Source organism: Petromyzon marinus, chromosome 53 (assembly GCF_048934315.1).
Source record: "Petromyzon marinus isolate PM22_M1 ecotype Great Lakes invasive population chromosome 53, UKy_Petmar_22M1.pri1.0, whole genome shotgun sequence".
In the NCBI taxonomy this organism is placed as follows: Eukaryota; Metazoa; Chordata; class Hyperoartia; order Petromyzontiformes; family Petromyzontidae; genus Petromyzon; species Petromyzon marinus.
In genome coordinates this window covers 608,389-635,317 of record NC_133719.1, presented here as the reverse complement: position 1 = coordinate 635,317, position 26,929 = coordinate 608,389, and the positions used below count along the sequence as shown (strand labels likewise).

General features: G+C 49.4%; 1 protein-coding gene across 2 annotated transcripts in view; it reads right to left on the bottom strand.

The window, feature by feature from the left end:
* LOC116953855 (isthmin-1-like) overlaps positions 1–25,655 on the bottom strand; it is a 58,303-nt gene extending 32,648 nt beyond the window's left edge. The window contains exon 1 of one of the 2 annotated variants that reach the window (XM_032974123.2): positions 25,282–25,655. In XM_032974123.2, the coding sequence (XP_032830014.2) occupies positions 25,282–25,599 (318 nt within the window). In that variant the 5' untranslated portion in view covers positions 25,600–25,655. The remainder of the gene's footprint in view (positions 1–25,281) is intronic. The other variant, XM_032974122.2, reaches the window with a different exon arrangement.
* Positions 25,656–26,929: the final 1,274 nt, after the last annotated feature.

The following is a 26,929-nucleotide window of genomic DNA, read 5'->3' as shown; positions in this document are numbered from 1 at the left end:
CTGACCCTCTGCTCACGATTAAGGACCTTCATGATGGTGAGCGGTCCCGGGTAAAACTACGTGACCGGGAGTCAGAGACATTCCCTGTACACCTTGGGGTGCGACAGGGATGTCCTCTGGCTCCCACATTATTTAAAATCTATTTTGACCACTTAGTTCGTGAAGCCTTCAATAGCTGTACCGGTGGGAATCTCCATATGGTACAGATATAATGGGAGGCTGATCGATGCCCGGGTGCGGTCAAGGGATGGCTCCCTATTGCTCAACCACGTTATATATGCTGATGATTTGTTAATAGCTGTTCATTCACAGGAGGAGTTGGAGATGCTGCTGCTGAGACTGGAGCGTGCCACTAAGAGGTGGGGCCTTACCATCAGCCCCACCAAAACTAAGCACCTGCCTGGGTATTTTGTAGCATTGGACACTCCACCCCCACAACTCCCAATCGGTGATGGGGCAGTTGTGGAGAGAGTGGAGAGTTTCCCATACCTGGGCAGTGTGCTTATGACCGGCTCCAGTTTAACAGCAAAGGTCTCACTCCGAATCAGTCGAGCGGCAATATCTTTTCATCAGTTGCGTAACGGTGTGTGGAAGCTACCTGGTCCGTCGCTCCGCACTAAGCTTCAAGTCTTCTCGGCCATGGTCATTCCCTCCCTTCTCAATGCTAGCGAAACGTGGACCCCCCTAATGGAACATCTTCACCGGTTAGAAACATTTAGGCTGGCCTGCCTACGATCCATCCTGGGTTTAACCAGACTGGATTGTGTGAGGAGCTCACAAATCCTTGAAAGATCTGGGCAAGGTCCCATCGGTGAGCTCCTCCGGCGGGCAAGGCTGCGATGACTGGGTCATGTAGCCCGCATGCCCAGCCACCGCATGCCGAAACAGTTTTTGTTCGGCCGGATTGAGGGGGCTAAACGGGCGCGGCACAGGCTAGAGAAGAGATGGAGGGATGTGGTACAGGAGGACGTGGAGCTCAGTGGGCTTGCCGATTACTGGTACTAGCGGTGTAAAGAATGGCCTCTGTGGAGGAGGCTCGTGAAGGACGCTACTAGGCAGTTGGAGGTAGTCGCGCTCCAACAACGGAGGGCGGAGGAGCGACGCTCACAACGACGAGCGTAGCGCCGAGTGGCTGAAGCACAGCAGGTTGGCACAGTAGGGGGCACAGGTGGTGTATCAGCCAGTCATCTCAGTCAGTCGACCCGTGGCACCTGGGTCAGCCCCGTGACCTCCTGCCAGCGGGCGTTCGACACTTCACGTGGCCTCAGGGTGCACATAGCCTGGCACAAGCGTCGTGGTGACGTCACCGCCACTTAGTGGCGAATGGCGGTTGTTGTTGTTGTTGGTGTATATGTGTGTGTCTTTGTGTACCGGTATATATGTGTGTGTCTTTGTGTACGGTGTATATGTATGTGTCTTTGTGTACGGTGTATATGTATGTGTCTTTGTGTACGGTGAATGTGTCTTTGTGTACGGTGTACCTGTGTGTGTCTTTGTGTACGTGTATATGTGTGTGTCTTTGTGTACGGTGTATATGTGTGTGTCTTTGTGTACGGTGTATATGTATGTGTCTTTGTGTACGGTGTATATGTGTGTGTCTTTGTGTACGGTGTTCGTGTCTTTGTGTATGGTGTATATGTATGTGTCTTTGTGTACAGTTGATATGTACGTGTCTTTGCGTATGGTGTATATGTGTGTGTCTTTGTGTACGGTGTATATGTACGTGTATTTGTGTACAGTGTATATGTGTGTCTTTGTGTATGGTGTATATGTATGTGTCTTAGTGTACGGTGTATATGTACGTGTCTTTGTGAACGGTGTATATGTACGTGTCTTTGTGTATGGTGTATATCTATGTGTCTTTGTGTACGGTGTATATGTACGTGTCTTTGTGTACGGTTTATATGTACATGTCTTTGTGTATGGTGTATATGTGTATGTCTTCGTGTACAGTGTATATGTGTATGTCTTTGTGTACAGTGTATATGTGTATGTCTTTGTGTACAGTGTATATGTGTGTGTCTTTGTGTACAGTGTATATGTGTATGTCTTCGTGTACAGTGTATATGTGTATGTCTTTGTGTACAGTGTATATGTGTGTGTCTTTGTGTACGGTGTATATGTGTGTGTCTTTGTGTACGGTGTATATGTGTGTGTCTTTGTGTACGGTGTAAATGTGTGTGTCTTTTGTGTACGGTGTATATGTGTGTGTCTTTGTGTACAGTGTATACGTGTGTGTCTTTGTGTATGGTGTATATGTATATGTCTTTTGTGTACGGTGTATATGTATGCGTCTTTGTGTACGGTGTATATGTACGTGTCTTTGTGTAAGGTGTATTTGTGTGTATCTTTGTGTATGGTGCATGTGTGTGTCTTTGTATATGGTGTATATGTGTGTCTTTGTGTACGGTGTATATGTGGGTGTGTTTGTGTTAGGAATTATGTACGTGTATTTGTGTACAGTGTATATGTGTGTGTCTTTGTGTACGGTGTATTTGTATGTGTCTTTGTGTACGGTGTATATGTACGTGTCTTTGTGTATATGTGTGTGTCTTTGTGTATGGTGTATATGTGTGTGTCTTTGTGTAAGGTGTATATGTACGTGTATTTGTGTACGGTGCATGTGTACGTGTCTTTGTGTACGGTGTATACAGTGAGGGAAAAAAGTATTTGATCCCCTGCTGATTTTGTACGTTTGCCCACTGACAAAGAAATGATCAGTCTATAATTTTAATAGTATGTTTATTTGAACAGTGAGAGCCAGAATAACAACAAAAAATCCAGAAAAACGCATGTCAAAAATGTTATTAATTGATTTGCATTTTAATGAGGGAAATAAGTATTTGACCCCCTCTCAATCAGAAAGATTTCTGGCTCCCAGGTGTCTTTTAAACAGGTAATCAGCTGAGATTAGGAGCACACTCTTAAAGGGAGTGCTCCTAATCTCAGCTTGTTACCTGTATAAAAGACACCTGTCCACAGAATCAATAAATCAATCAGATTCCAAACTCTCCACCATGGTCAAGACCAAAGAGCTCTCCAAGGATGTCAAGGACAAGATTGTAGACCTACACAAGGCTGGAATGGGCTACAAGACCATTTCCAAGCAGCTTGGTGAGAAGGTGACAACAGTTGGTGCGATTATTCGCAAATGGAAGAAACACAAAAGAACTGTCAATCTCCCTCAGCATGGGGCAACATGCAAGAACTCACCTCGTCGAGTTGCAATGATCATGAGAACGGTGAGGAATCAGCCAAGAACTACACGGGAGGATCTTGTCAATGATCTCAAGGCAGCTGCGACCATAGTCACCAAGAAAACAATTGGTAACACACTACGCCGTGAAGGACTGAAATCCTGCAGTGCCCGCAAGGTACCCCTGCTCAAGAAAGCACATATACATACCCGTCTGAAGTTTGCCAATGAACATCTGAATGATTCAGAGGACAACTGGGTGAAAGTGTTGTGGTCAGATGAGACCAAAATGGAGCTCTTTGGCATCAACTCAACTCGTAGTGTTTGGAGGAGGAGGAATGCTGCCTATGACCCCAAGAACACCATTCCCACCGTCAAACATGGAGGTGGAAACATTATGCTTTGGGGGTGTTTTTCTACTAAGGGGACAGGACAACTGCACCGCATCAAAGGGACGATGGATGGGGCCATGTACCGTCAAATCTTGGGTGAGAACCTCCTTCCCTCAGCCAGGGCATTGAAAATGGGTCATGGATGGGTATTCCAGCATGACAATGACCCAAAACACACGGCCAAGGCAACAAAAGAGTGGCTCAAGAAGAAGCACATTAAGGTCCTGGAGTGGCCTAGCCAGTCTCCAGACCTTAATCCCATAGAAAATCTGTGGAGGGAGCTGAAGGTTCGGGTTGCCAAACGTCAGCCTCTAAACCTTAATGACTTGGAGAAGATCTGCAAAGAGGAGTGGGACAAAATCCCTCCTGAGATGTGTGCTAACCTCTTGGCCAACTACAAGAAATGTCTGACCTCTGTGATTGCCAACAAGGGTTTTGCCACCAAGTACTAAGTCATGTTTTGCAGGGGGGTCAAATACTTATTTCCCTCATTAAAATGCAAATCAATTGATAACATTTTTGACATGCGTTTTTCTGGATTTTTTTGTTGTTATTCTGTCTCTCACTGTTCAAATAAACCTACCATTAAAATTATAGACTAATCATTTCTTTGTCAGTGGGCAAACGTACAAAATCAGCAGGGGATCAAATACTTTTTTCCCTCACTGTATGTGTGTGTCTTTGTGTACGGTGTATATGCGTGTGTCTTTGTGTACGTGTATATGTGTGTGTCTTTGTGTACGGTGTATATGTGTGTGTCTGTGTACAGTGTATATGTGTGTGTCTTTGTGTACGGCTCTGGGGCTGGTAACCCCTCCACCTTCAATTAATTACCACTAAACCACGAGTTAAACTGAAATATGTAACTAATAAGCTTGTGCTGGAGGCCCCGGGGGGCCAGGCGTCTATGACGTCTCCTGGCCAAACCCCAATTGGCGGAGCCAGGAGATTGAATATCTACCCTCGGGGCTCCTCCAGAAACAACGAAAAGCCACTACGGGTGGCCACGTGGAATGTTCGAACGCTCACTGCGGAGGAGAGGCTGCCACTCCTCTGTCGGGAGCTGGACCAGTACCGTCTGGATCTATGTGGCATTCAGGAGGTCCGGTGGACCGGCTCTGGCTCCTGCCACCATGAGGGGTGGACAGTCCTCTACTCGGGGCAGCAGACTGCCAAACAACAGGGTGTGGCTCTTCTTTTGAACAAAAGAATGAAGGGGGCGTGGGAGCGTGGTGGTGAGGTGTGGGAAGCTGTAAGCCCCAGGCTACTTTGGGCTCGCCTTCCCATCAACCGGAGGCGAGGAATAGTGGTCGTGGTTACTTATGCCCCCATCGAAGATGAACATCCGTGGAGGGATGCAAGCAAAGCCGATGAGTCAGATGCCTTCTATGACCTCCTGTGACAGATGCTGGCTAAAGTGGCCCCTCGGGATAGAGTCATCATGTTGGGTGACTTCAATGCCCGAGTTGGTCATGATACTGGCACCTGGTCTGGAGTGATTGGAGGGCATGGGCCAGATCAGCTCAATAACAACGGTAGGAGGCTGCTATATTTTTGTGCAGCCCATGGGCTTGTAATTACCAACACGCTGTTCCGGCATCGGCACATCCACACAACATCATAGATGCATGCCGGGTCCAAGCAAGAACATCTGCTGGACTACATAGTGACGGACCAGCGGATGCGAGCCCATGTCCTTGACACCAGGACCTACCGTGGAGCTAATCTGCCCTCTGACCATCGACTAGTCATTTGTAAGATGCGCCTGCCATTCTTCCACTCCGGTGGTGGGTGTACACCCAGGACCCCATTCCAACCTAAAGTGGCCTGGTCTCAGTTATCTGATGAAAGTGGCAAGCGAGAATTTCATCATCGCTTGCGGCTGGGATTGGCATCGTCCCCGACTCATGCAGCTGCAATGGTTGCTTTGGGTACGCGGTCCAGACCTCCCCAGAGACCCTGGCTGACAGAGGAGGTGTTCAGGATGGTTGAGAAAAAGCGACAGACCCACTGTCATCGGCTACAGAATCCCACGTCAGAGAATGAGGAGGCTTACCGCAGCCTTCGCTTGGAGGTTCGGAGAGCCGTGAGGCGCTACAAGGATGGGTGGTGGTCGCGGGTTGCTGAGGAGATGGAGTCTGCCTCAGTGGCCCGTGATCACAAATCTCTATTTAACTCCATCAAAAAAGTAACCTGCAGCGCCACACCTATTACCATCATTAGGGGAAAAAACGGTGATCCAATCTCCGACCCCCAGGAACAGGTTTGCAGATTTGCTGAGCATTTCTGTGAGGTCCTGGGGTAGGGAAAATCCCTCAGCCAGGATAACATCGTGGCACAAAGTGAGGATGACCCTGCTGAGGCTGCGGTGCCTCAAATATTGGAAGAAGTCACCCCCTGTGAGTGGCTGGCCGAGGTGCCATCTGTTGAGGAAGAACTGAAGGCAATCCGGAGTCTGAGACCAGGAAAGGAAGCGGGCAGAGATGATCTCCCAAGCGAAATGCTGAGGGAGGGTGGCGTTTGTGCACAGACTGCCCTATATGACATCATAACAACGGTCTGGACCACTGGACGGGTTCCGCAGGATTGGAAGGATGCCCTGGTAGTCCCCCTTTTTAAGAAGGGGGACCGCACAGACTGTAACAACTACAGGGGCATCTCACTCCTCAGTGTGCCGGGAAAGGTCCTGGCAAGGATTATTCAGCATCGCCTTGCCAGGCACGCTGAGGAGAGGCTTGCGGAGCCCCAATGCGGTTTCAGGAAAGGGCGGTCCTGCACAGATGCCATATTTTCTGTCCGTCTGCTACAGCAGAGGTGTAGGGAATTCCAACAAGACCTACATCTCTGCTTTATTGACCTGGTCAAGGCCTATGATACCATCAGTAGGCCAGGGCTCTGGGTTGTTCTTCGTGCTTTTGGAGTACCTGACCCTCTGCTCATGATCATTAAGGACCTTCATGATGGTGAGCGGGCCCGGGCAAAACTTCGTGGCCGGGAGTCAGAGCCATTCCCTGTACACCTTGGGGTGCGACAGGGATGTCCTCTGGCTCCCACATTATTTAACATCTATTTTGACCACGTAGTTCGTGAAGCCTTCAATAGCTGTACCGGGGGAATCACCACATGGTACAGATATAATGGGGGGCTGATCGATGCTTGGGTGCGGTCAAGGGATGGCTCCCTATTGCTCAACCACGTTATGTATACTGATGATTTGGTAATAGCTGCTCTTTCAGAGGAGGAGTTGGAGATGCTGCTGCTGAGACTGGAGTGTGCCACTAAGAGGTGGGGCCTTACCATCAGCCCCACCAAAACTAAGCACCTGCCTGGGTATTTTGTACCATCGGACACTCCACCCCCAGAACTCTCAATCGGTGATGGGGCAGTTGTGGAGAGAGTGGAGAGTTTCCCATACCTGGGCAGTGTGCTTATGACTGGCTCCAGTTTAACAGCAGAGGTCTCACTCCGAATCAGTCGAGTGGCAAAATCTTTTCATCGGTTGCGTAACGCTGTGTGGAAGCTACCTGGTCTGTCGCTCCGCACTAAGCTTCAGGTCTTCTCGGCCACGGTCATTCCCTCCCTTCTCTACGCTTGTGTATGGTGTATATGTGTGTGTCTTTGTGTACGGTGTATATGTGTGTGTCTTTGTGTACGGTGTATATGTGTGTGTATTTGTGTACGGTGTATATGTGCGTGTCTTTGTGTACGGTGTATATGTGCGTGTCTTTGTGTACGGTGCATATGTGCGTGTCTTTGTGTACGGTGCATGTGTGTCTTTGTGTACGCTTAATATGTGTGTCTTTGTGTACAGTGTATATGTGTGTCTTTGTGTACGGTGTATATGTGTGTGTCTTTGTGTACGGTGTATATGTGGGTGTGTTTGTGTATGGTGTATATGTGGGTGTGTCTGTGTACGGTATTACGTATGTGTATTTGTGTACGGTGTATATCTATGTCTCTTTGTGTACGGTGTATATGTATGTGTCTTTGTGTATGGTGTATGTGTGTGTCTTTGTGTACGGTGTATATGTGTATGTCTTTGTGTACGGTGTATATGTGTGTGTCTTTGTGTATGGTGTATATGTGTGTGTCTTTGTGTACGGTGTACATGTGTATGTCTTCGTGTACAGTGTATATGTGTGTGTCTTTGTGTACGGTGTATATGTACGTGTCTTTATGCATGGTGTATATGTGTGTGTCTTTGTGTATGGTATATATGTGTGTGTATTTGTGTACGGTGTATATGTGTTTGTCTTTGTGTACGGTGTATATGTATGTAATTGTTTACGATGTATATGTGTGTATCTTTGTGTACGGTGTATATGTATGTGTCTTTGTTGACGGTGTATGTGTGTGTTTTTGTGTACAGTGTGTATGTGTATGTCTTTGTGTACGGTGTATATGTGTGTGTCTTTGCGTATGGTGCATATGTACGTGTATTTGTGTATGGTGTATATGTGTGTGTCTTTGTGTATGGTGTATATGTGTGTCTTTGTATACAGTGTATATGTGTGTGTCTTTGTGTACGGTGTATATGTATGTGTCTTTGTGCACGGTGTATATGTGTGTGTCATTGTGTATGGTGTATATTTATGTCTTTGTTTACGATGTATATGTGTGTGTCTTTGTGTACGTTGTACAGTGTATATGTATGTGTCTTTGCTTACGATGTATATGTGTGTGTCTTTGTGTACGGTGTATATGCGTGTGTCTTTGTGTACGGTGTATATGTATGTCTTTGTGTACGGTGTATATGTATGTGTCTTTGTGTACGGTGTATATGTACGTGTCTTTGTGTATGGTGTATATGTGTGTGTCTTTGTGTACGGTGTATATGTGCGTGTGCTTGTGTACGGTATTATGTACGTGTATTTGTGTACGGTGTATGTGTGTGTCTTTGTGTACGGTGTATGTGTGTGTCTTCGTGTACAGTGTATATGTGTGTGTCTTCGTGTACAGTGTATATGTGTCTTTGTGTACGGTGTATATGTGTGTGTCTTTGTGTACGGTGTATATGTACGTATCTTTGTGTACAGTGTATATGTGTGTGTCTTTGTGTACGGTGTATATGTGTGTCTTTGTGTACAGTGTATATGTGTTTGTCTTTGTGTACGGTGTATATGTATGTCTTTGTTTACGATGTATATGTGTGTGTCTTTGTGTACGGTGTATATGTATGTGTCTTTGTGTACGGTGTATATGTATGTCTTTGTGTATGGTGCATATGTGTATGTCTTTGTGTACGGTGTATATGTATGTCTTTGTGTACGGTGTATATGTGTGGGTCTGCGTATGACCAGCTAGTTGTGCCTCAGGCTTGTTCCATCTTGGCCGGCCCTCTAGCTGCTACCGTAGGCACACACCAGGCTCAGCATCCCTGGTGAGTCGGGACAGTCAGCAGCTGCCAACGCTGAACCCCGGGCGGCGCATAACTAACCCGGAATACTCAGCTTGCCTGAGCCTGGGCATGTGGAACCCCTGGTGGAGGAAATTCCACCAAAAGGTTCTTTGGACCTTCCTCTGCATCCAGGACCACCTCCAGTCCGTCTTGACTACGTCTTGCCACTGGGTGCAGATGGGGCTGGTCCAGAGAGTGAGGTTGACGCTGTGCAAATCACCCTCACTTAAGTACAAGTTCTCTGCGCAAATCATGGCACTTTTTACCATCGTCATTATCCAAGTCCTGTGGCGATGGGTGAGCGACGAAGCAGCAAGCACGGATCTGCTGGAAGCCGTAGCCGCAAACCTGCCCACAGGCGGCTCAGGTTATTGGTCATTCCCTCACTGGACTGAAGCAGCAGTGAAGCCCGGCAGCACCCTGAGTGACTGAGCAGCCCTATTCAGGATCACACTGCTCACCTCCATAGTGAGTAAAGGGTTAGAAAAGGTACCATAAACATTGCCTGCTTCAAAACATCCTGGCCAGCCGACCACAGCTGGCGGGATCCCATACGTGCAGTCGAAATACAAATAAAATGAAAAAGACCAAGTGATACCACTCACTTTTGGTGCCTGGAATGTGCGCACTTTGTCGGACACATCCAGATCAAAAAGACCTGAGAGACGCACCGCCCTCGTGGGCAGAGAGCTGCCCTTAGTGAGACCCTGACTGGCCAATACTGGACAGGTGACTGAAGTTGGTGCAGGTTACACATTCTTCTGGAGTGGACGAGGCCAGGAGGAGAGACGTGATGCTGGTGTTGGTTTTGCAGTAAAAAAACTACCTGCTCAACCAAATGGCAAGCCTACCCAAGGGTATTAACGACCGCTTAATGACCCTAAAGCTCCACCTATTGGGTTAAAAGGAGGCCACCATCATCAGTGCCTATGCCCCTACCATGACCAACTCTGACGAGATCAAAACTAAGTTTTATAATGACCTGGAAGTCATTATTGCTGCCACAGCCAGCTCGTACAAACTCCTGATACTTGGTAACTTCAATGCCAGAGTTGGAAGTGACCATCAATCATGGAATGGAGTCATAGGTGCACATGGCATTGTAAAATGTAACAGCAACGGCCTTCTGCTGCTGAAAACATGCTCTGAATTTGACCTGCTCATCACCAACACGATATTCCAACTACTAAAGCGCAAGAAAACTTCATGGATGCATCCTCGTTCACACCACTCGCACTTGATTGACTACGCCATTGTGAGGAAGAGCGACCGGCACTAAGTCAGGGTGGACCAAGGCAATGCGTGGTGCTGAATGTTGGCCTAACCATCGTCTCATCATCTCCAAACTTAACATCCGGATTCGGCCTCCCAGACACCCACAAGGAAAAAGACGTATCAAGCGTCTTACCATCACTCGCCTACAACAGGAACACACCAGACTGGCCTTTGTTGAGGCTCTAGACCATCACCTGGAGTCTCTAAGCTTCGAGCACGCAGACGCTGAGGCAGACTGGACTGCCCTCAAGACCGTAGTGCATTCTACAGCCCTTAAATCACGTGGTGTTCCCATACGTACACATCAAGATGAGAAAGATGCAGAAATCCAAGCACTTTTTGACGAAAAACATCGCCTTCATGAAGCATATCTGAATGACAGCAGCTCAAGCTTGAAGAAAACTGCCTTCCTCAACATTCGCAGGGTTGTCCAGCGGAGACTCAGAGTCATGCAAGACACCTGGCTGTGTGCAAAAGCTGAGGAGATTCAGTCCTACGCTGACAGTCACGAAAGCATCAAATCTAGTTTGAACCACCTCTTCGGGGAGGTATGAAATCTATGTCTTTGTGTTCTCTGCTGGTGTGCCTGCCTTTGTGTCTTGAATTGGATTTATGTCGCTGTGTTGTCTCTACATATAGTTGTGTACCTGGGTGCCTCTAAGTGTGTGCTGCCGCGCCCCCTCTCTGTGTGCCTGACAACTTGTATCATGATAATTTGTGTCCCATTGTCTATGAGTCCCAGCCCCTCCATCTCTAGCTATTAAAGCCTCGGTACAGAGTTGCTTTACTTCTTAACTGTGCGCGTGTCTCCCCCCATAGGTCTCTCTACGGTAAGTATTCTATCACTATCTTAAATTTCACACTTAACTTACAATTTAACAATCTTTGAAACAGCGTATTCAACCAAACCATGCGTTAATTGTGTTTTAACCAACCGTCTATGTTACTTTATATAGTTTCCAAATTTTGCTAAACCCTGTTTGATTTAGTGTGATGTTCCGTCTCTCTGTATCCCCTGGTATATCTGTGTTAATTCCCTCTACTTAAGGTCTGTATATATATATCTCTGCGGTTATGTTTCCTCTACCTGATGATGATTGCTTGTGTTGCAATCGAAACGTCGTATATTATGTAATTGTATTTTTCTTTTTCTTATTTCTACGTGACTTTACTGAAAAAAACAAAGATTAACACTAAGTGCCTCTATGATGCACTCAAGCAGGTCTATGGTCCGCAACGCTCAGGAACTTCACCTCTCCTGAATGCAGATGGAACAACACTCCTCACAGAGAAGGACAAAATACTTGCAAGGTGGATTGAACACTTCAGCGCATCCTCAACCAGCCATCATGCATAAATGAGGAGGCAATTGCGAGACTGCCTCAAGTTGAAATAAACCAGTTCCTTGCTGTTCTACCATCCATTGAGAAACCAGCACAGCCATAAGCCTCCTCTCATCAGGCAAAGCTCCAGGGTCCGATGCTATTCCAGCGGAAATCTACAAGGCTGGAAGGCCTCGCTTAGTCGAAATTAGAAGCCGTTCCCCAGGAGTTCAAGGATGCCTCTATAATTCATCTCTATAAGAGAAAAGGCATTCGGCAGGCCTGCGACAACCATAGAGGCATCTCCATACTATCAATCGCTGGCAAAATCTTGGCAAGAATCCTTCTGAACCGCCTAATTGACCACCTCGACCAGGGTCTGCTACCTGAGAGTCAGTGTGCTTTCAGAAAAAGACCGCAGAACCACTGACATGGTATTTACTGCCCAGCAGTAAGAACAAAACACTGATCTATATAGGGCTTTCGTTGATCTAACAAAAGCATTCGACACAGTCAGCCGGGAGGGCCTATGGAAAATCATGGCCAAGTATGGGTGTCCAAACAAGTTAATTGGCATTGTGTGCAAACTCCATGATGGCATGATGGCCAGCGTCAGAGACCAGCAAGAACTCTCTGATCCGTTCCCAATCACAAACGGGGTGAAGCAAGGCTGCGTTTTAGCGCCAACGCTCTTCAGCATGGTGTTGTCTGCCATGAATACAAGACTCATTCCAGAACCACAACACTGGGATTAGCTTCATCTACCGTTTTGACGGTGGGCTATTCAATCTGCGGAGGATGCAAGCCAAAGCCAGAGTGGAGGAAGTCACCGTTGGAGAACTCTTGTTTGCTGATGACTGTGCTCTGGCTGCTGGCTCAAATAAAGATCCACAGGACAGCATGGACCACTTCTCCTCAGCTTGTAACAACTTCGGCCTAACAATCAGCACAAAGAAGACTGAAGTCCTAGACCAACCTGCTCCTGGGAAACCCCAAACTGAGCCCCCCACCATCTTTGTGAATGGGCAAAAGCTTTCAGCCGTTGACAAGTTTACCTACCTTGGTTGTACTCTCTCTCGCGCTGTGCACGTAGATGATGAAGTTAACATCAGGATTGTCAAGGCCGGTGCAGCCTTTGGGCGTCTACGTGACTCGGTATGGGAAAGGACTGGAATCAAGCAGGAGACAACACTGAAGGTCTCCCAGGCTGTTGTCTTACCAACTCTTCTGTATGGGTGCGAACCCTGGACGGTCTACTAGCGCCATGCCAAGAAATTGAACCATCTCCACTTGAGCTGTCTGAGGAAACTGCTGAGGATCAAGTGGCTAGACAGAACCCCTGACGCGGAAGTCCTCAGCAAGGCCAATATCCCCAGCATCCACACCTTGATTGTGAAGGAAGAGCTTAGATGGACTGGCCACGTGACCATAATGTCCTGTGCGAGACTGCCAAAACAAGTCTTCTTTGGCGAGCTGAAGAATGGCAAGCGAGCGCACAGTGGCCCCAAAAAGCGCTACAAGGACAACCTGAAAGCTTCCTTGAAGAGCTTTGGGTTCGACCTGAAAAGCTGTGAACCCCCTAGCTCAGGACCGACCTGCCTGGAGAAGAGAAGTACGGGACGGTGCAGTCCTCTGTGAGGGCAGGAGAAGCTCCTATGCTATCTTGAAGAGGCAGCAGCGGAAATCTACCAAGGTAAGACTTGTGGCTACACCTCAGAGCTCGACATCCTCCCTGACCTGTCTAGTGTTGCCACAGAGAATTCCGGGCTCAGATTGGCCTGTTCAGCCATCTGGGCACTCATCAAAACCCAACAAGATGACAAACGTGCCATGGTCATCATCAACTATGATGGACGAACAAGAGCAAGAGTTATATGTGTGAGTGAGTGTGTACGTTGCGCAGTGGTTAGCACTCTGAGCAACAAACCCAGCGACCCGAGATAAATTCCCCCTCATGGCTACTCAAACCGATGAAGATCATCTGAAGATTTCCTGGGCTTCCCCTAGGTCGACTCAGCATGAAATTAGTGCAGTTCCCTTTGTCAAGATGTGTATTTGATGTATATTCGTCCGTATTCCTCTGTGAGTGTCTGTCTCTGTGTCTGTCTCTGTGAGCGTCTCCTCTATGAGTGTCTCTGTGTCTGTCTCTGTGAGTGTCTGTCTCTGTGAGTGTCTCCTCTGTGAGTGTCTCTGTGAGTGTCTCTCTGTGAGTGTCTCCTCTGTGAGTGTCTCTCTGTGAGTGTCTCCTCTGTGAGTGTCCCTGTGAGTGTCTCTCTCTGAGTGTCTCCTCTGTGAGTGTCTCTCTGCGAGTGTCTCCGTAAGTGTCTCTTCTGTGAGTGTCTCTTCTGTGAGTGTCTCTTCTGTGAGTGTCTCCTCTGTGAGTGTCTCTCTGTGAGTGTCTCTCTGTGAGTGTCTCTCTGTGAGTGTCTCTTCTGTGAGTGTCTCTGAGCGTCTCTCTGTGAGCGTCTCTGTGAGTGTCTCTGTGAGTGTCTCCTCTGTGAGTGTCTCCTCTGTGAGTGTCTCTGTAAGTGTTTTTGTGAGTGTCTCCTCTGTGAGTGTCTCTGTGAGTGTCTCTGTGAGTGTCTCCTCTGTGAGTGTCTCTGTGAGTGTCTCTGTGAATGTCTCCTCTGTGAGTGTCTCCTCTGTGAGCGTCTCTCTGTGAGCGTCTCCTCTGTGAGTGTCTCTGTGAGTGTCTCTTCTGTGAGTGTCTCTTCTGTAAGTGTCTCTTCTGTGAGTGCCTCTCTGTCAGTATCTCTCTGTAAGTGTCTCTCTGTGAGTATCTCTGTGAGTGTCTCCTCTGTGAGTGTCTCTGTGAGTGTCTCTCTGTGAGCGTCTCTCTGTGAGCGTCTCTGTGAGTGTCTCCTCTGTGAGTGTCTCTGTAAGTGTCTCTTCTGTGAGTGTCTCCTCTGTGAGTGTCTCCTCTGTGAGTGTCTCTTCTGTGAGTGTCTCTTCTGTGAGTGCCTGTCTCTGTGAGTGTCTCTCTGTCAGTATCTCTCTGTAAGTGTCTCTCTGTGAGTATCTCTGTGAGTGTCTCTGTGAGTGTCTCTCTGTGAGTGTCTCTGTGAGCGTCTCTCTGTGAGCGTCTCTGTGAGTGTCTCCTCTGTGAGTGTCTCTGTAAGTGTTTTTGTGAGTGTCTCCTCTGTGAGTGTCTCCTCTGTGAGTGTCTCTGTGAGTGTCTCTGTGAGCGTCTCTCTGTGAGCGTCTCCTCTGTGAGTGTCTCTGTGAGTGTCTCCTCTGTGAGTGTCTCTGTAAGTGTTTTTGTGAGTGTCTCCTCTGTGAGTGTCTCTGAGTGTCTCCTCTGTGAGTGTCTCTCTGTGAGTGTCTCTGTTAGCGTCTCTCTGTGAGCGTCTCTGTGAGTGTCTCTGTGAGTGTCTCTGTGAGTGTCTCTGTGAGTGTCTCCTCTGTGAGTGTCTCTGTAAGTGTTTTTGTGAGTGTCTCCTCTGTGAGTGTCTCTGTGAGTGTTTTCCTCTGTGAGTGTCTCTGTGAGTGTCTCTGTGAGTGTCTCTGTGAGTGTCTCCTCTGTGAGTGTCTCCTCTGTGAGTGTCTCCTCTGTGAGTGTCTCCTCTGTGAGTGTCTCTGTGAGTGTCTCCTCTGTGTCTCTTCTGTGAGTGTCTCTGTGAGTGTCTCCTCTGTGAGTGTCTCTGTGAGTGTCTCTGTGAGTGTCTCCTCTGTGAGTGTCTCCTCTGTGAGTGTCTCTGCGAGTGTCTCCTCTGTGAATGTCTCCTCTGTGAGTGTCTCTGTAAGTGTTTTTGTGAGCGTCTCCTCTGTGAGTGTCTCTGTGAGTGTCTCCTGTGTGAGTGTCTCTGTAAGTGTTTTTGTGAGTGTCTCCTCTGTGAGTGTCTCTGTGAGTGTCTCTGTGAGTGTCTCCTCTGTGAGTGTCTCTGTGAGTGTCTCTGTGAGTGTCTCTCTGTGAGCATCTCCTCTGTGAGTGTCTCTGTGAGTGTCTCCTCTGTGTCTCTTCTGTGAGTGTCTCTGTGAGTGTCTCTTCTGTGAGTGTCTCTGTGAGTGTCTCCTCTGTGAGTGTCTCTGTGAGTGTCTCTGTGAGTGTCTCCTCTGTGAGTGTCTCTGTGAGTGTCTCTCTGTGAGCGTCTCCTCGGTGAGTGTCTCTCTGTGAGTGTCTCTCTGTGAGCGTCTCCTCTGTGAGTGTCTCTGTGAGTGTCTCTGTAAGTGTTTTTGTGTCTCCTCTGTGAGTGTTTCTGTGAGTGTCTCTTCTGTGAGTGTCTCTTCTGTGAGTGTCTCTGGGAGTGTCTCCTCTGTGAGTGTCTCTCTGTGAGTGTCTCTCTGTGAGTGTCTCTCTGTGAGTGTCTCTTCTGTGAGTGTCTCTTCTGTGAGTGTTTCTGTAAGTGTCTCTTCTGTGAGTGTCTCTTCTGTGAGTGTCTCTGTAAGTGTCTCTTCTGTGAGTGTCTCCTCTGTGAGTATCTCTTCTGTGAGTGTCTCTTCTGTGAGTGTCTCTTCTGTGAGTGTCTCTTCTGTGAGTGTCTCTTCTGTGAGTGTCTCTGTAAGTGTCTCTTCTGTGAGTGTCTCTGTAAGTGTCTCTTCTGTGAGTGTCTCCTCTGTGAGTGTCTCTTCTGTGAGTGTCTCTTCTGTGAGTGTCTCTTCTGTGAGTGCCTGTCTCTGTGAGTGTCTCTCTGTCAGTATCTCTCTGTAAGTGTCTCTCTGTGAGTATCTCTGTGAGTGTCTCCTCTGTGAGTGTCTCTGTGAGTGTCTCTCTGTGAGTGTCTCTGTGAGCGTCTCTCTGTGAGCGTCTCTGTGAGTGTCTCCTCTGTGAGTGTCTCTGTAAGTGTTTTTGTGAGTGTCTCCTCTGTGAGTGTCTCCTCTGTGAGTGTCTCCTCTGTGAGTGTCTCTGTGAGTGTCTCCTCTGTGAGTGTCTCTGTGAGCGTCTCTCTGTGAGCGTCTCCTCTGTGAGTGTCTCTGTGAGTGTCTCCTCTGTGAGTGTCTCTGTAAGTGTTTTTGTGAGTGTCTCCTCTGTGAGTGTCTCTGAGTGTCTCCTCTGTGAGTGTCTCTCTGTGAGTGTCTCTGTGAGCGTCTCTGTGAGTGTCTCTGTGAGTGTCTCTGTGAGTGTCTCCTCTGTGAGTGTCTCCTCTGTGAGTGTCTCCTCTGTGAGTGTCTCCTCTGTGAGTGTCTCTGTGAGTGTCTCCTCTGTGTCTCTTCTGTGAGTGTCTCTGTGTGTGTCTCCTCTGTGAGTGTCTCTGTGAGTGTCTCTGTGAGTGTCTCTGTGAGTGTCTCCTCTGTGAGTGTCTCCTCTGTGAGTGTCTCTGCGAGTGTCTCCTCTGTGAGTGTCTCCTCTGTGAGTGTCTCCTCTGTGAATGTCTCCTCTGTGAGTGTCTCTGTAAGTGTTTTTGTGAGCGTCCCCTCTGTGAATGTCTCTGTGAGTGTCTCCTGTGTGAGTGTCTCTGTGAGTGTCTCTGTGAGCGTCTCTCTGTAACTGTCTCCTCTGTGAGTGTCTCTCTGTGAGTGTCTCCTCTGTGTCTCTGTGAGTGTCTCTGTAAGTATTTTGTGTCTCCTCTGTGAGTGTCTCTGTGAGTGTCTCTGTGAGTGTCTCCTCTGTGAGTGTCTCTGTGAGCGTCTCTCTGTGAGCGTCTCCTCTGTGAGTGTCTCTGTGAGTGTCTCCTCTGTGAGTGTCTCTGTAAGTGTTTTTGTGAGTGTCTCCTCTGTGAGTGTCTCTGTGAGTGTCTCTGTGAGTGTCTCTGTGAGTGTCTCTCTGTGAGCGTCTCCTCTGTGAGCGTCTCCTCTGTGAGTGTCTCTCTGTGAGTGTCTCTCTGTGAGCGTCTCCTCTGTGAGTGTCTCTGTGAGTGTCTCCTCTGTGAGTGTCTCCTCTGTGAGTGTCTCTGTGAGTGTCGTCTCTGTGTCTCTGTGAGTGTCTCCTCTGTGAGTGTCTCTGTGAGCGTCTCTCTGTGAGCGTCTCTCTGTGAGCGTCTCCTCTGTGAGTGTCTCTGTGAGTGTCTCCTCTGTGTCTCCTCTATGAGTGTCTCTGTGAGTGTCTCCTCTGTGAGTGTCTCCTCTGTGAGTGTCTCCTCTGTGAATGTCTCTGTGAGCGTCTCTGTGAGTGTCTCTGTGAGTGTCTCTGTGAGTGTGTCTGTGAGTGTGTCTGTGAGCGTCTCCTCTGTGATTCTCTGTGAGTGTCTCTGTGAGTGTCTCTGTGAGTGTCTCTGTGAGTGTCTCCTCTGTGAGTGTCTGTCTCTGTGAGTGGCTCTGTGAGTGTCTCCTCTGTGAGTGTCTCCTCTGTGAGTGTCTCTGTGAGTGTCTCTGTTAGTGTCTCTGTGAGTGTCTCTGTGAGTGTCTCCTCTGTGAGTGTCTCTGTGAGTGTCTCTCTGTGAGCGTCTCCTCTGTGAGTGTCTCTCTGTGAGTGGCTCTGTGAGTGTCTCCTCTGTGAGTGTCTCTTCTGTGAGTTTCCGTCTGCTTCCAACGTCTTCCCATCTGCCCAAGCCCTGCCAAGTGGCACCTCCCCTCACCCTCCTTCCTCCCCCCTCTCTTCCCCCCTCTCCTCCCCCCTCTCCTCCCCTCCCCCTCCTTCCTCCCCCCTCTCCTCCCCCTCCCTCTTCTTCCTCCCCCCTCTCCTCCCCCCTCTCCTCCCCTCCCCCTACTTCCTCCCCCCTCTCCTCCCCCTCCCTCTTCTTCCTCCCCCCTCTCCTCCCCCCTCTCCTCCCCTCCCCCTCCTTCCTCCCCCCTCTCCTCCCCCTCCTCCCTCTCCTCCCTCCTCCTCCCCTCCCCCTCCTTTCTCCCCCCTCTTCCTCCCTCTTCCTCCCTCCCTTTACCCCTCCCCTCCCCGCTTTGAAGTTAGACGCCGTTTGAAGTTTTTTGGGGAAAAGAGAGAATTCGGAGTCTCTAGGGAATCGCGCACTTAGGCACGCGTGTACACACACACGTAAACACACGCACTCATACGCGTGTACACACACGCGCGTGTACACATACACACACATACGCGTGTACATACAGACACGCAAACACACGCACACACACAAAGGGTTCCCGTGTAGGCTCGACACACTGTGAGGGCAAGTGCTGTTGGTGGGCCCGGAAAACGGCATTCGTAAGAATTGTGTGGCCGGAACAACACCCATCACCCTTTGTCTCCCGTGTGGCGATGTTTACACATCGCACCCAGGTACTCATTTGAAGCTGAGTCTACCTTGGGGAGACCCAGAACTGGTTCAGATAATCGTCGCTGGTGTTGGTGGCCGTCTGCGGGAACGATTGCTGTGTTTGTAGCGTAGCATGCTAACCGCTGCGCCACCGCTCTTGACAAAGAGAACACAGACGGAGATTTGTCGGACAGGGGAGTTGAGTGAGAGAGGGAGTGTGAGAGAGAGAGTAGGGCGAGGGGGGATAGAGAGAGAGAGAGAGGGGGTAGAGACTTTTAAACAAGTTTTATTGCCACCAGCAGCAACAGCACTGGAGGCGATTCCGATACGAAATACACAAAGTCACCAGCAACACAAATACACAAAGTCACCAGCAACACAAATACACAAAGTCACCAGCAACACAAATACACAAAGCCACCAGCAACACAAATAACAACAAACACTCTACATCCACGCGCTGTGGCGCTAAATGCACCACGCACAACACAAAAGAAAAGTCACGTGGTGGTGGTGGTCATCGCGCACGCCACGGTGACGAGCGAGCGCTTCAGAAGGTGAACACGTGGGCTGCCGTCCACGCTGCCTGGCTCCCCAGCGCTCGAAGAAGACGCGAGAGAGAAAGAGAGAGGAAGGAGTTGGAGAGGGAGTATAAGAGAGAGGAGTTAGAGAGGGAGTGTAAGCGAGAGGAGTTAGAGAGGGAGTGTAAGCGAGAGGAGTTAGAGAGGGAGGAATGAGAGAGGGGGGGGGGAGTCCCCATCTGTAGTGAATTATCTCTCAGACCCCATTTCCGAGTCCCTCGCACGGAAAATTTGGTTCCAATTTTCTTATCCTTTCAACTCCGGAAAAAAAATCGCCGGTGAATGATCCCAACTCCACGCGGCCCTACAGCTCACGCCGCGCTCTCTCCACTGCTGGCCACCGCCATCCTCTCGTGGTATTGCGGTGTGCGACCAATCCACCAAAGCTGCCAGCACACACGAGCTGATCCACGCCATCGGCGCCACCTCTGCGGCGGACCGTCCGACGGGACGCGTTTCCCTCCTTTGGCTGCTGATCCGTCATTAGCCTCGACCACCGGGGGGGCGCTGGGGGGGGCGGTGGTGGGGGGCACCATTCCCTTTCAGCCGTGACGCGTCCTGCCTCCTCTCTTTCACCATGACAAGGATGTCCCATCTAGCCCCGCGTGCCCCCTCTACCCCCGCGTGCCCCTCTACCCCCGCGTGCCCCCTCTACCCCCGCGTGTCCCTCTACCCCCGCGTGTCCCTCTACCCCCGCGTGCCCCTCTACCCCCGCGTGCCCCTCTACCCCCGCGTGCCCCCTCTACCCCCGCGTGCCCCCTCTACCCCCGCGCGCCCCTCTACCCCCGCGTGCCCCTCTACCCCCGCGTGCCCCTCTACCCCCGCGTGCCCCCTCTACCCCCGCGTGTCCCTCTACCCCCGCGTGCCCCTCTACCCCCGCGTGCCCCCTCTACCCCCGCGTGCCCCCTCTACCCCCGCGTGTCCCTCTACCCCCGCGTGCCCCTCTACCCCCGCGTGCCCCCTCTACCCCCGCGTGCCCCCTCTACCCCCGCGTGCCCCCTCTACCCCCGCGTGTCCCTCTACCCCCGCGTGCCCCTCTACCCCCGCGTGCCCCTCTACCCCCGCGTGCCCCCTCTACCCCCGCGTGCCCCCTCTACCCCCGCGTGCCCCCTCTACCCCCGCGTGTCCCTCTGTCAGTCTCGCGGTGCGATCACAACGTCTAAGAGTGTTTGGCTGCTGCTATAAACGTCCACGTGATAAGCCACTTCGCTGGGCTATCATTTGTGATAGCCAGCTCGCTTCTGAAATAGAGCTACATAGCTCAGTGGGCTTACCTGGTAAAATACAAAGTTTAGTTTATGTTGTCATTGGTTGTTAAACGAAAGCTAAACTAGTATTTTGATTTTACCAGGTAAGGCCCCACTGAGCTCAACAAAGTGGCTTTTCGCGTCGGAATTTACAGTGAGGGAAAAGAGTATTTTATCCCCTGCTGATTTTTTACATTTGCTCACTGACAAAGAAATGATCAGTCTATAATTTTGATTGATTGCTTATGTGGACAAGTGTCTTTTATACAGGTAACAAGCTGAGATTAAGAGCACTCCCTTTAAGAGTGTGCTCCTAATCTCAGCTCGTTACCTGTATAAAAGACACCTGGGAGCCAGAAATCTTTCTGATTGAGAGGGGGTCAAATACTTATTTCCCTAATTAAAATGCAAATAAATTGATAACATTTTTGACGTGCGTTTTTCTGGATTTTTTTGTTGTTATTCTGTCTCTCACTGTTCAAATAAACCTACAATTAAAATTATAAACTGATCATTTTTTTTGTCAGTGGGCAAACGTGCAAAATCAGCAGGGGATCAAATACTTTTTTCCCCTCACTGTATAGCAGCCAAATACTCTAAACGCGTGATGTTGATTATAAATGTGGAGGGGAAAACCGGAGGACCCGGAGTAAAATCCACGCGACCACGGGGAGCGAGAGAGAGACACGCAAACTCGAAATATACAGCAGCAGGCGTCAGGGTCGGAATCGAACCCACGACCACCTGCAGACCATGCGAGGTAGTTAACATCTCCTAGCCACCGTAGCGCCCCTTGTTGATGTGGTTGTTGTGATGGTTGTTGTTGTTGGTAGTGGTGGTTGTGGTTGTCGTGGTGGTTGCCTCAACCTCATCTCTCACGGCAAATCACGCGTCTCCTCCTCGACACTGCAAATCCCTTCTACCCATGAAAACAAACTCCAACCCAGGTGGCCGGGTTCACAGCACAGCGCGCTAACCACTGCGCCACCGCTCCCCACATTATCAACATCATGCGCACCATCATCAATACCATGAAAATCATCAACATTATCATACACATCCATAGTATTTAGATCAACATAACGTACGTAAACATTACTATTATCAACATCATGTACTGTAATTATGTATGTTGAACTTTTTTTGCACAGTAATTAGCCAACCGTGCTAATCGGAGGTGCGGGGGAAGAACAACAACACTAAACACGACAACACTAAACACGACAACACTAAACACGACAACACTAAACACTAAACACGACAACACTAAACACGACAACACTAAACACGACAACACTAAACACGACAACACTAAACACGACAACACTAAACACGGCAACACTAAACACGACAACACTAAACACGACAACACTAAACACGACAACACTAAACACGACAACACTAAACACTAAACACGACAACACTAAACACGACAACACTAAACACGACAACACTAAACACGACAACACTAAACACGACAACACTAAACACGACAACACTAAACACGGCAACACTAAACACGACAACACTAAACACGACAACACTAAACACGACAACACTAAACACGACAACACTAAACACAACAACACTAAACACAACAACACTAAACACTACAACACTAAACACAACAAACTAAACATAACAACACTAAACACGACAACACTAAACACGACAACACTAAACACAACAACACTAAACACGACAACACTAAACACAAACTAAACACGACAACACTAAACACAACAAACTAAACACGACAACACTAAACACGACAACACTAAACACAACAACACTAAACACGACAACACTAAACACGACAACACTAAACACAACAACACTAAACACAACAACACTAAACACGACAACACTAAACACAACAACAACACTAAACACGACAACACTAAACACGACAACACTAAACACGACAACACTAAACACGACAACACTAAACACGACAACACTAAACACAACACACTAAAAACGACAACACTAAACACAACACACTAAACACAACAAACTAAACACGACAACACTAAACACAACAACACTAAACACAACAACACTAAACACAACAACACTAAACACAACAAACTAAACACGACAACACTAAACACAACAACACTAAACACGACAACACTAAACACGACAACACTAAACACGACAACACTAAACACAACACACTAAACACGACAACACTAAACACGACAACACTAAACACAACAACACTAAACACGACAACACTAAACACAACAAACTAAACACGACAACACTAAACACGACAACACTAAACACAACAACACTAAACACGACAACACTAAACACGACAACACTAAACACAACACTAAACACAACAACACTAAACACAACAAACTAAACACGACAACACTAAACACAACAACACTAAACACAACAAACTAAACACGACAACACTAAACACAACAAACTAAACACGACAACACTAAACACGACAACACTAAACACAACAACACTAAACACAACAACACTAAACACAACAACACTAAACACGACAACAAACTAAACACGACAACACTAAACACAACAACACTAAACACGACAACACTAAACACAACAACACTAAAGACGACAACACTAAACACAACAACACTAAACACAACACTAAACACGACAACACTAAACACGACAACACTAAACACAACAACACTAAAAACGACAACACTAAACACGACAACACTAAACACAACAACACTAAACACAACAACACTAAACACAACACACTAAACAACAATACTAAACACGACAACACTAAACACAACAACACTAAACACAACAACACTAAACACAACAACAACACTAAACACAACACACTAAACAACAATACTAAACACGACAACACTAAACACAACAACAACACTAAACACAACACACTAAACAACAACAACACTAAACACGACAACACTAAACACAACACACTAAACACAACACACTAAACACAACAACACTAAACACAACAACAACACTAAACACGACAACACTAAACACAACAACAACACTAAACACAACAACACTAAACACGACAACACTAAACACAACACACTAAACACAACAACACTAAACACAACAACACTAAACACAACAAACTAAACACAACAAACTAAACACAACAAACGAAACACAACAAAGTGACTACAGTCACACATTCTTTGGCGATAGAGGCGAAGAACGGTTCGGGTCTCTCATCATCCTCATGAGCAACATCATCCTCATGATCCTCATCAACACCATCCTCATCAACATCCTCATGAGCAACATCATCATCCTCATGAGCAACATCATCATCCTCTAGTAATAGGTTTTTACCCTTTTATCTGGCACAAAAACTGACACCTTTATACAAGGGATCATGTTTGCAATAACCACAACACAAGTAGTCAAAATGCAAACAAAAAAGACAACTCTGCTAATAATATGCACTGTCCTTGAATTTGATTGGTCCACACCCGAGACGGCTTTTCTTAGAGCCCAGTCTCCACTGGTGTTGGACCAGAAGACGCCAAAAGGCGTACAACTAAAAAACAGCGCACTATCAGAGTATTGAGAGCTCGGGGTAAGCACTTACATTATGAGACCTCATTTGCCAGTAACAAGATATAGTAATAGGTTTTTACCCATTTTAAACCTATTACTATATCTTGTTACTGGCAAAGGAGGTCTCATAATGTAAGTGCTTACCCCGAGCTCTCAATACTCTGATAGTGCGCTGTTTTTGAGTTGTACGCCTTTTGGCGTCTTCTGGTCCAACACCAGTGGAGACTGAGGGGCTCTAAGAAAAGCCGTCTCGGGTGTGGACCAATCAAATTCAAGGACAGTGCATATTATTATCAGTTGTCTTTTTTGTTTGCATTTTGACTACTTGTGTTGTGGTTATTGCAAACATGATCCCTTGTATAAAGGTGTCAGTTTTTGTGCCAGATAAAAGGGTAAAAACCTATTACTATATCTTGTTACTGGCAAAGGAGGTATCATCATCCTCATCAACATCATCCTCATCAACATCATCATCCGCATCATCTCCATCGATGCCCACTCAGGGCTGGCAGTGCCTCGCATTATGTCCGCCGCAAAGCGGACTCGCACAGAGACCCAGAGACTCACAAAGAGACGCAGACTTATACGCACAGACCCACAGACTTATACGCACAGACCCACAGACTTATACGCACAGACCCACAGACTTATACGCACAGACCCACAGACTTATACACGGAGACCCACAGACTTATACACGGAGACCCACAGACTCACAAGGAGACTCACACGGAGACCCACAGACTTACACATAGAGACCCACAGACTCACACGGAGACCCACAGACTCAGACTCACGCGGAGACTCACAGGCTCACACGGAGACCCGCAGACTCACGGAGACGCACAGATTCACACCGAGAACCACAGACTCACAGGTACTCATAGACTCGTGTAGAGACCTATACACGCCTGGTTCTCAAGCGTAGCCAATTGATGGTCTCAGCCCATCAACCCATCACACACCATCACTCGCACACTGCATTACAAATACCACAACATCGCACGTGTACCGTATCACACACCGCCACTCAAGCACAGAACCACTACAGAACATCAAAGACCACATCACACAGCGGCACTACAACGCGCACCACCATCACTCACAACAATAGCAGCAACAAACGCCGTTCGCCTGTGAATGGTGGTGACGTCACCACAGCGCTTGTGCCAGGCTAGGTGCACAGACACACATCATCACCCCGCCCGCCCCTCGTACCGGCTGTGCCCCGGGCCCCGTGTCTCCCCGCCATGCCGCGGCTCCCACCCGCACACGCGGAGATGAGGAGGAGGAGGATGCCGAGTTTTCCCTGCGGGGGCCGAGAGGGGCTGAGGCGGCGAGCAGGGCCCAGAGCAGAGCCCCGGCGCAAAGGGGTCCCAGCCGGTGCAGCCCCATCACTGGGGACTGAGCAGCCAGCGGGACGGGGCCCACTCCTCCTCCTTCCCGTGCCTCCCACCCCGATGTCTCCATCCTCCTCCGAGTGCCTTCCTCCTCCTTCTCCTGCCCCTCTAGTTTCGCCCTCCTCCTCCGCCCCATCCCCGTGTATCCCTCCTTATCCCCGTGTCTCCCTCCCCCTCACGTGTCTCCCTCCCCGTGTCTCCCTCCTCCTCGTGTCCTCCTCCTCCTCCCCATATCTTGCTCCCCTTGTCTCTCTCCTCCCCGTGTCTCCTCCCTCCTCCTCTCCCGTGTCTCCTCCCCGTGTCCCCCTCTTTGTCCCCGTGTCTCCCCCCTCCTCCCCGTATCTTACTCCTACTCCCATTTCCTCCGTCCGCTTGTCTCCTTCCTCATCCCCGTGTCTCCCTAATTCCCTTGTCTCCCTTCTCCTCCCCGTGTCTCCCTCCTCCTCCCCGTGTCTCCCTCCTCCTCGTGTCTTCCTCCTCCCCATGTCTCCATCTTCCTTCCGTGTCTCCCTCCTCGCTGCCTGTAACCCATAACTGTGAAGCAGCGAGGGTTGGTGGATAACACACAGATGAGTTGGTGGATAACACACAGATAACACACAGATGAGTTCTGAAACTCCCTTCTACCCGTGTCTCCTTCCCACCCCCCCCCCGTGTCTCCCTCCTACCCCCCCCGTGTCTCCCTCCTACCCCCCCCCGTGTCTCCCTCCCCTCCCCCCCGTGTCTCCATCCCCCCCCCCCATCTCCCCCAAACCGCTCCGTGTCTTCCTCCCCCCCCCGTGACTCCCTCCCACCCCCCGTCTATCCCTCCCACCCCCCCCCCCGTGTCTCCCTCCCACCCCCCCCCCCCGTGTCTCCCTCCCCCTCCCCTTGTCTCCCTCCAGCTCCCCCCCCCCCCCACCGTGTCTCCCTCTTACCCCCCCCGTGTCTTCCTCCCCCTCCCAATGTGCCCCTACTGCCCCCCCCTCACCGTATCTCCCTCCCCCCCCCGTGTCTCCTCCCACCCCCCCCCCGTGTCTCCCTCCCACCCCCCCCCCGTGTCTCCCTCCCACCCCCCCCCCGTGTCTCCCTCCCACCCCCCGTGTCTCCCACCCACCCCCAGTGTTTCCCTCCCACCCCTCAGTGTCTCCCTCCCGTGTCTCCTCCTCCTCTCCCTGTCTCTCTCCTCCCCGTGTCCCCCTCTTTGTCCCCGTGTCTCCCCCCTCCTCCCCATATCTTACTCCTACTCCCATTTCCTCCGTCCGCTTGTCTCCTTCCTCCTCCCCGTGTCTCCCTAATTCCCTTGTCTCCCTTCTCCTCCCCGTGTCTCCCTTCTCCTCCCCGTGTCTCCCCCCTCCTCCCCGTGTCTCTCTCCCACCCCCGTGTCCCCCACCCCCGCATGTCTCCCTCCCACCCCCACCCCCCGTGAATCCCTCCCCCTCCCTATGTGCCCCTAATGCCCCCCACCCCCTGACCGTGTCTCCGCC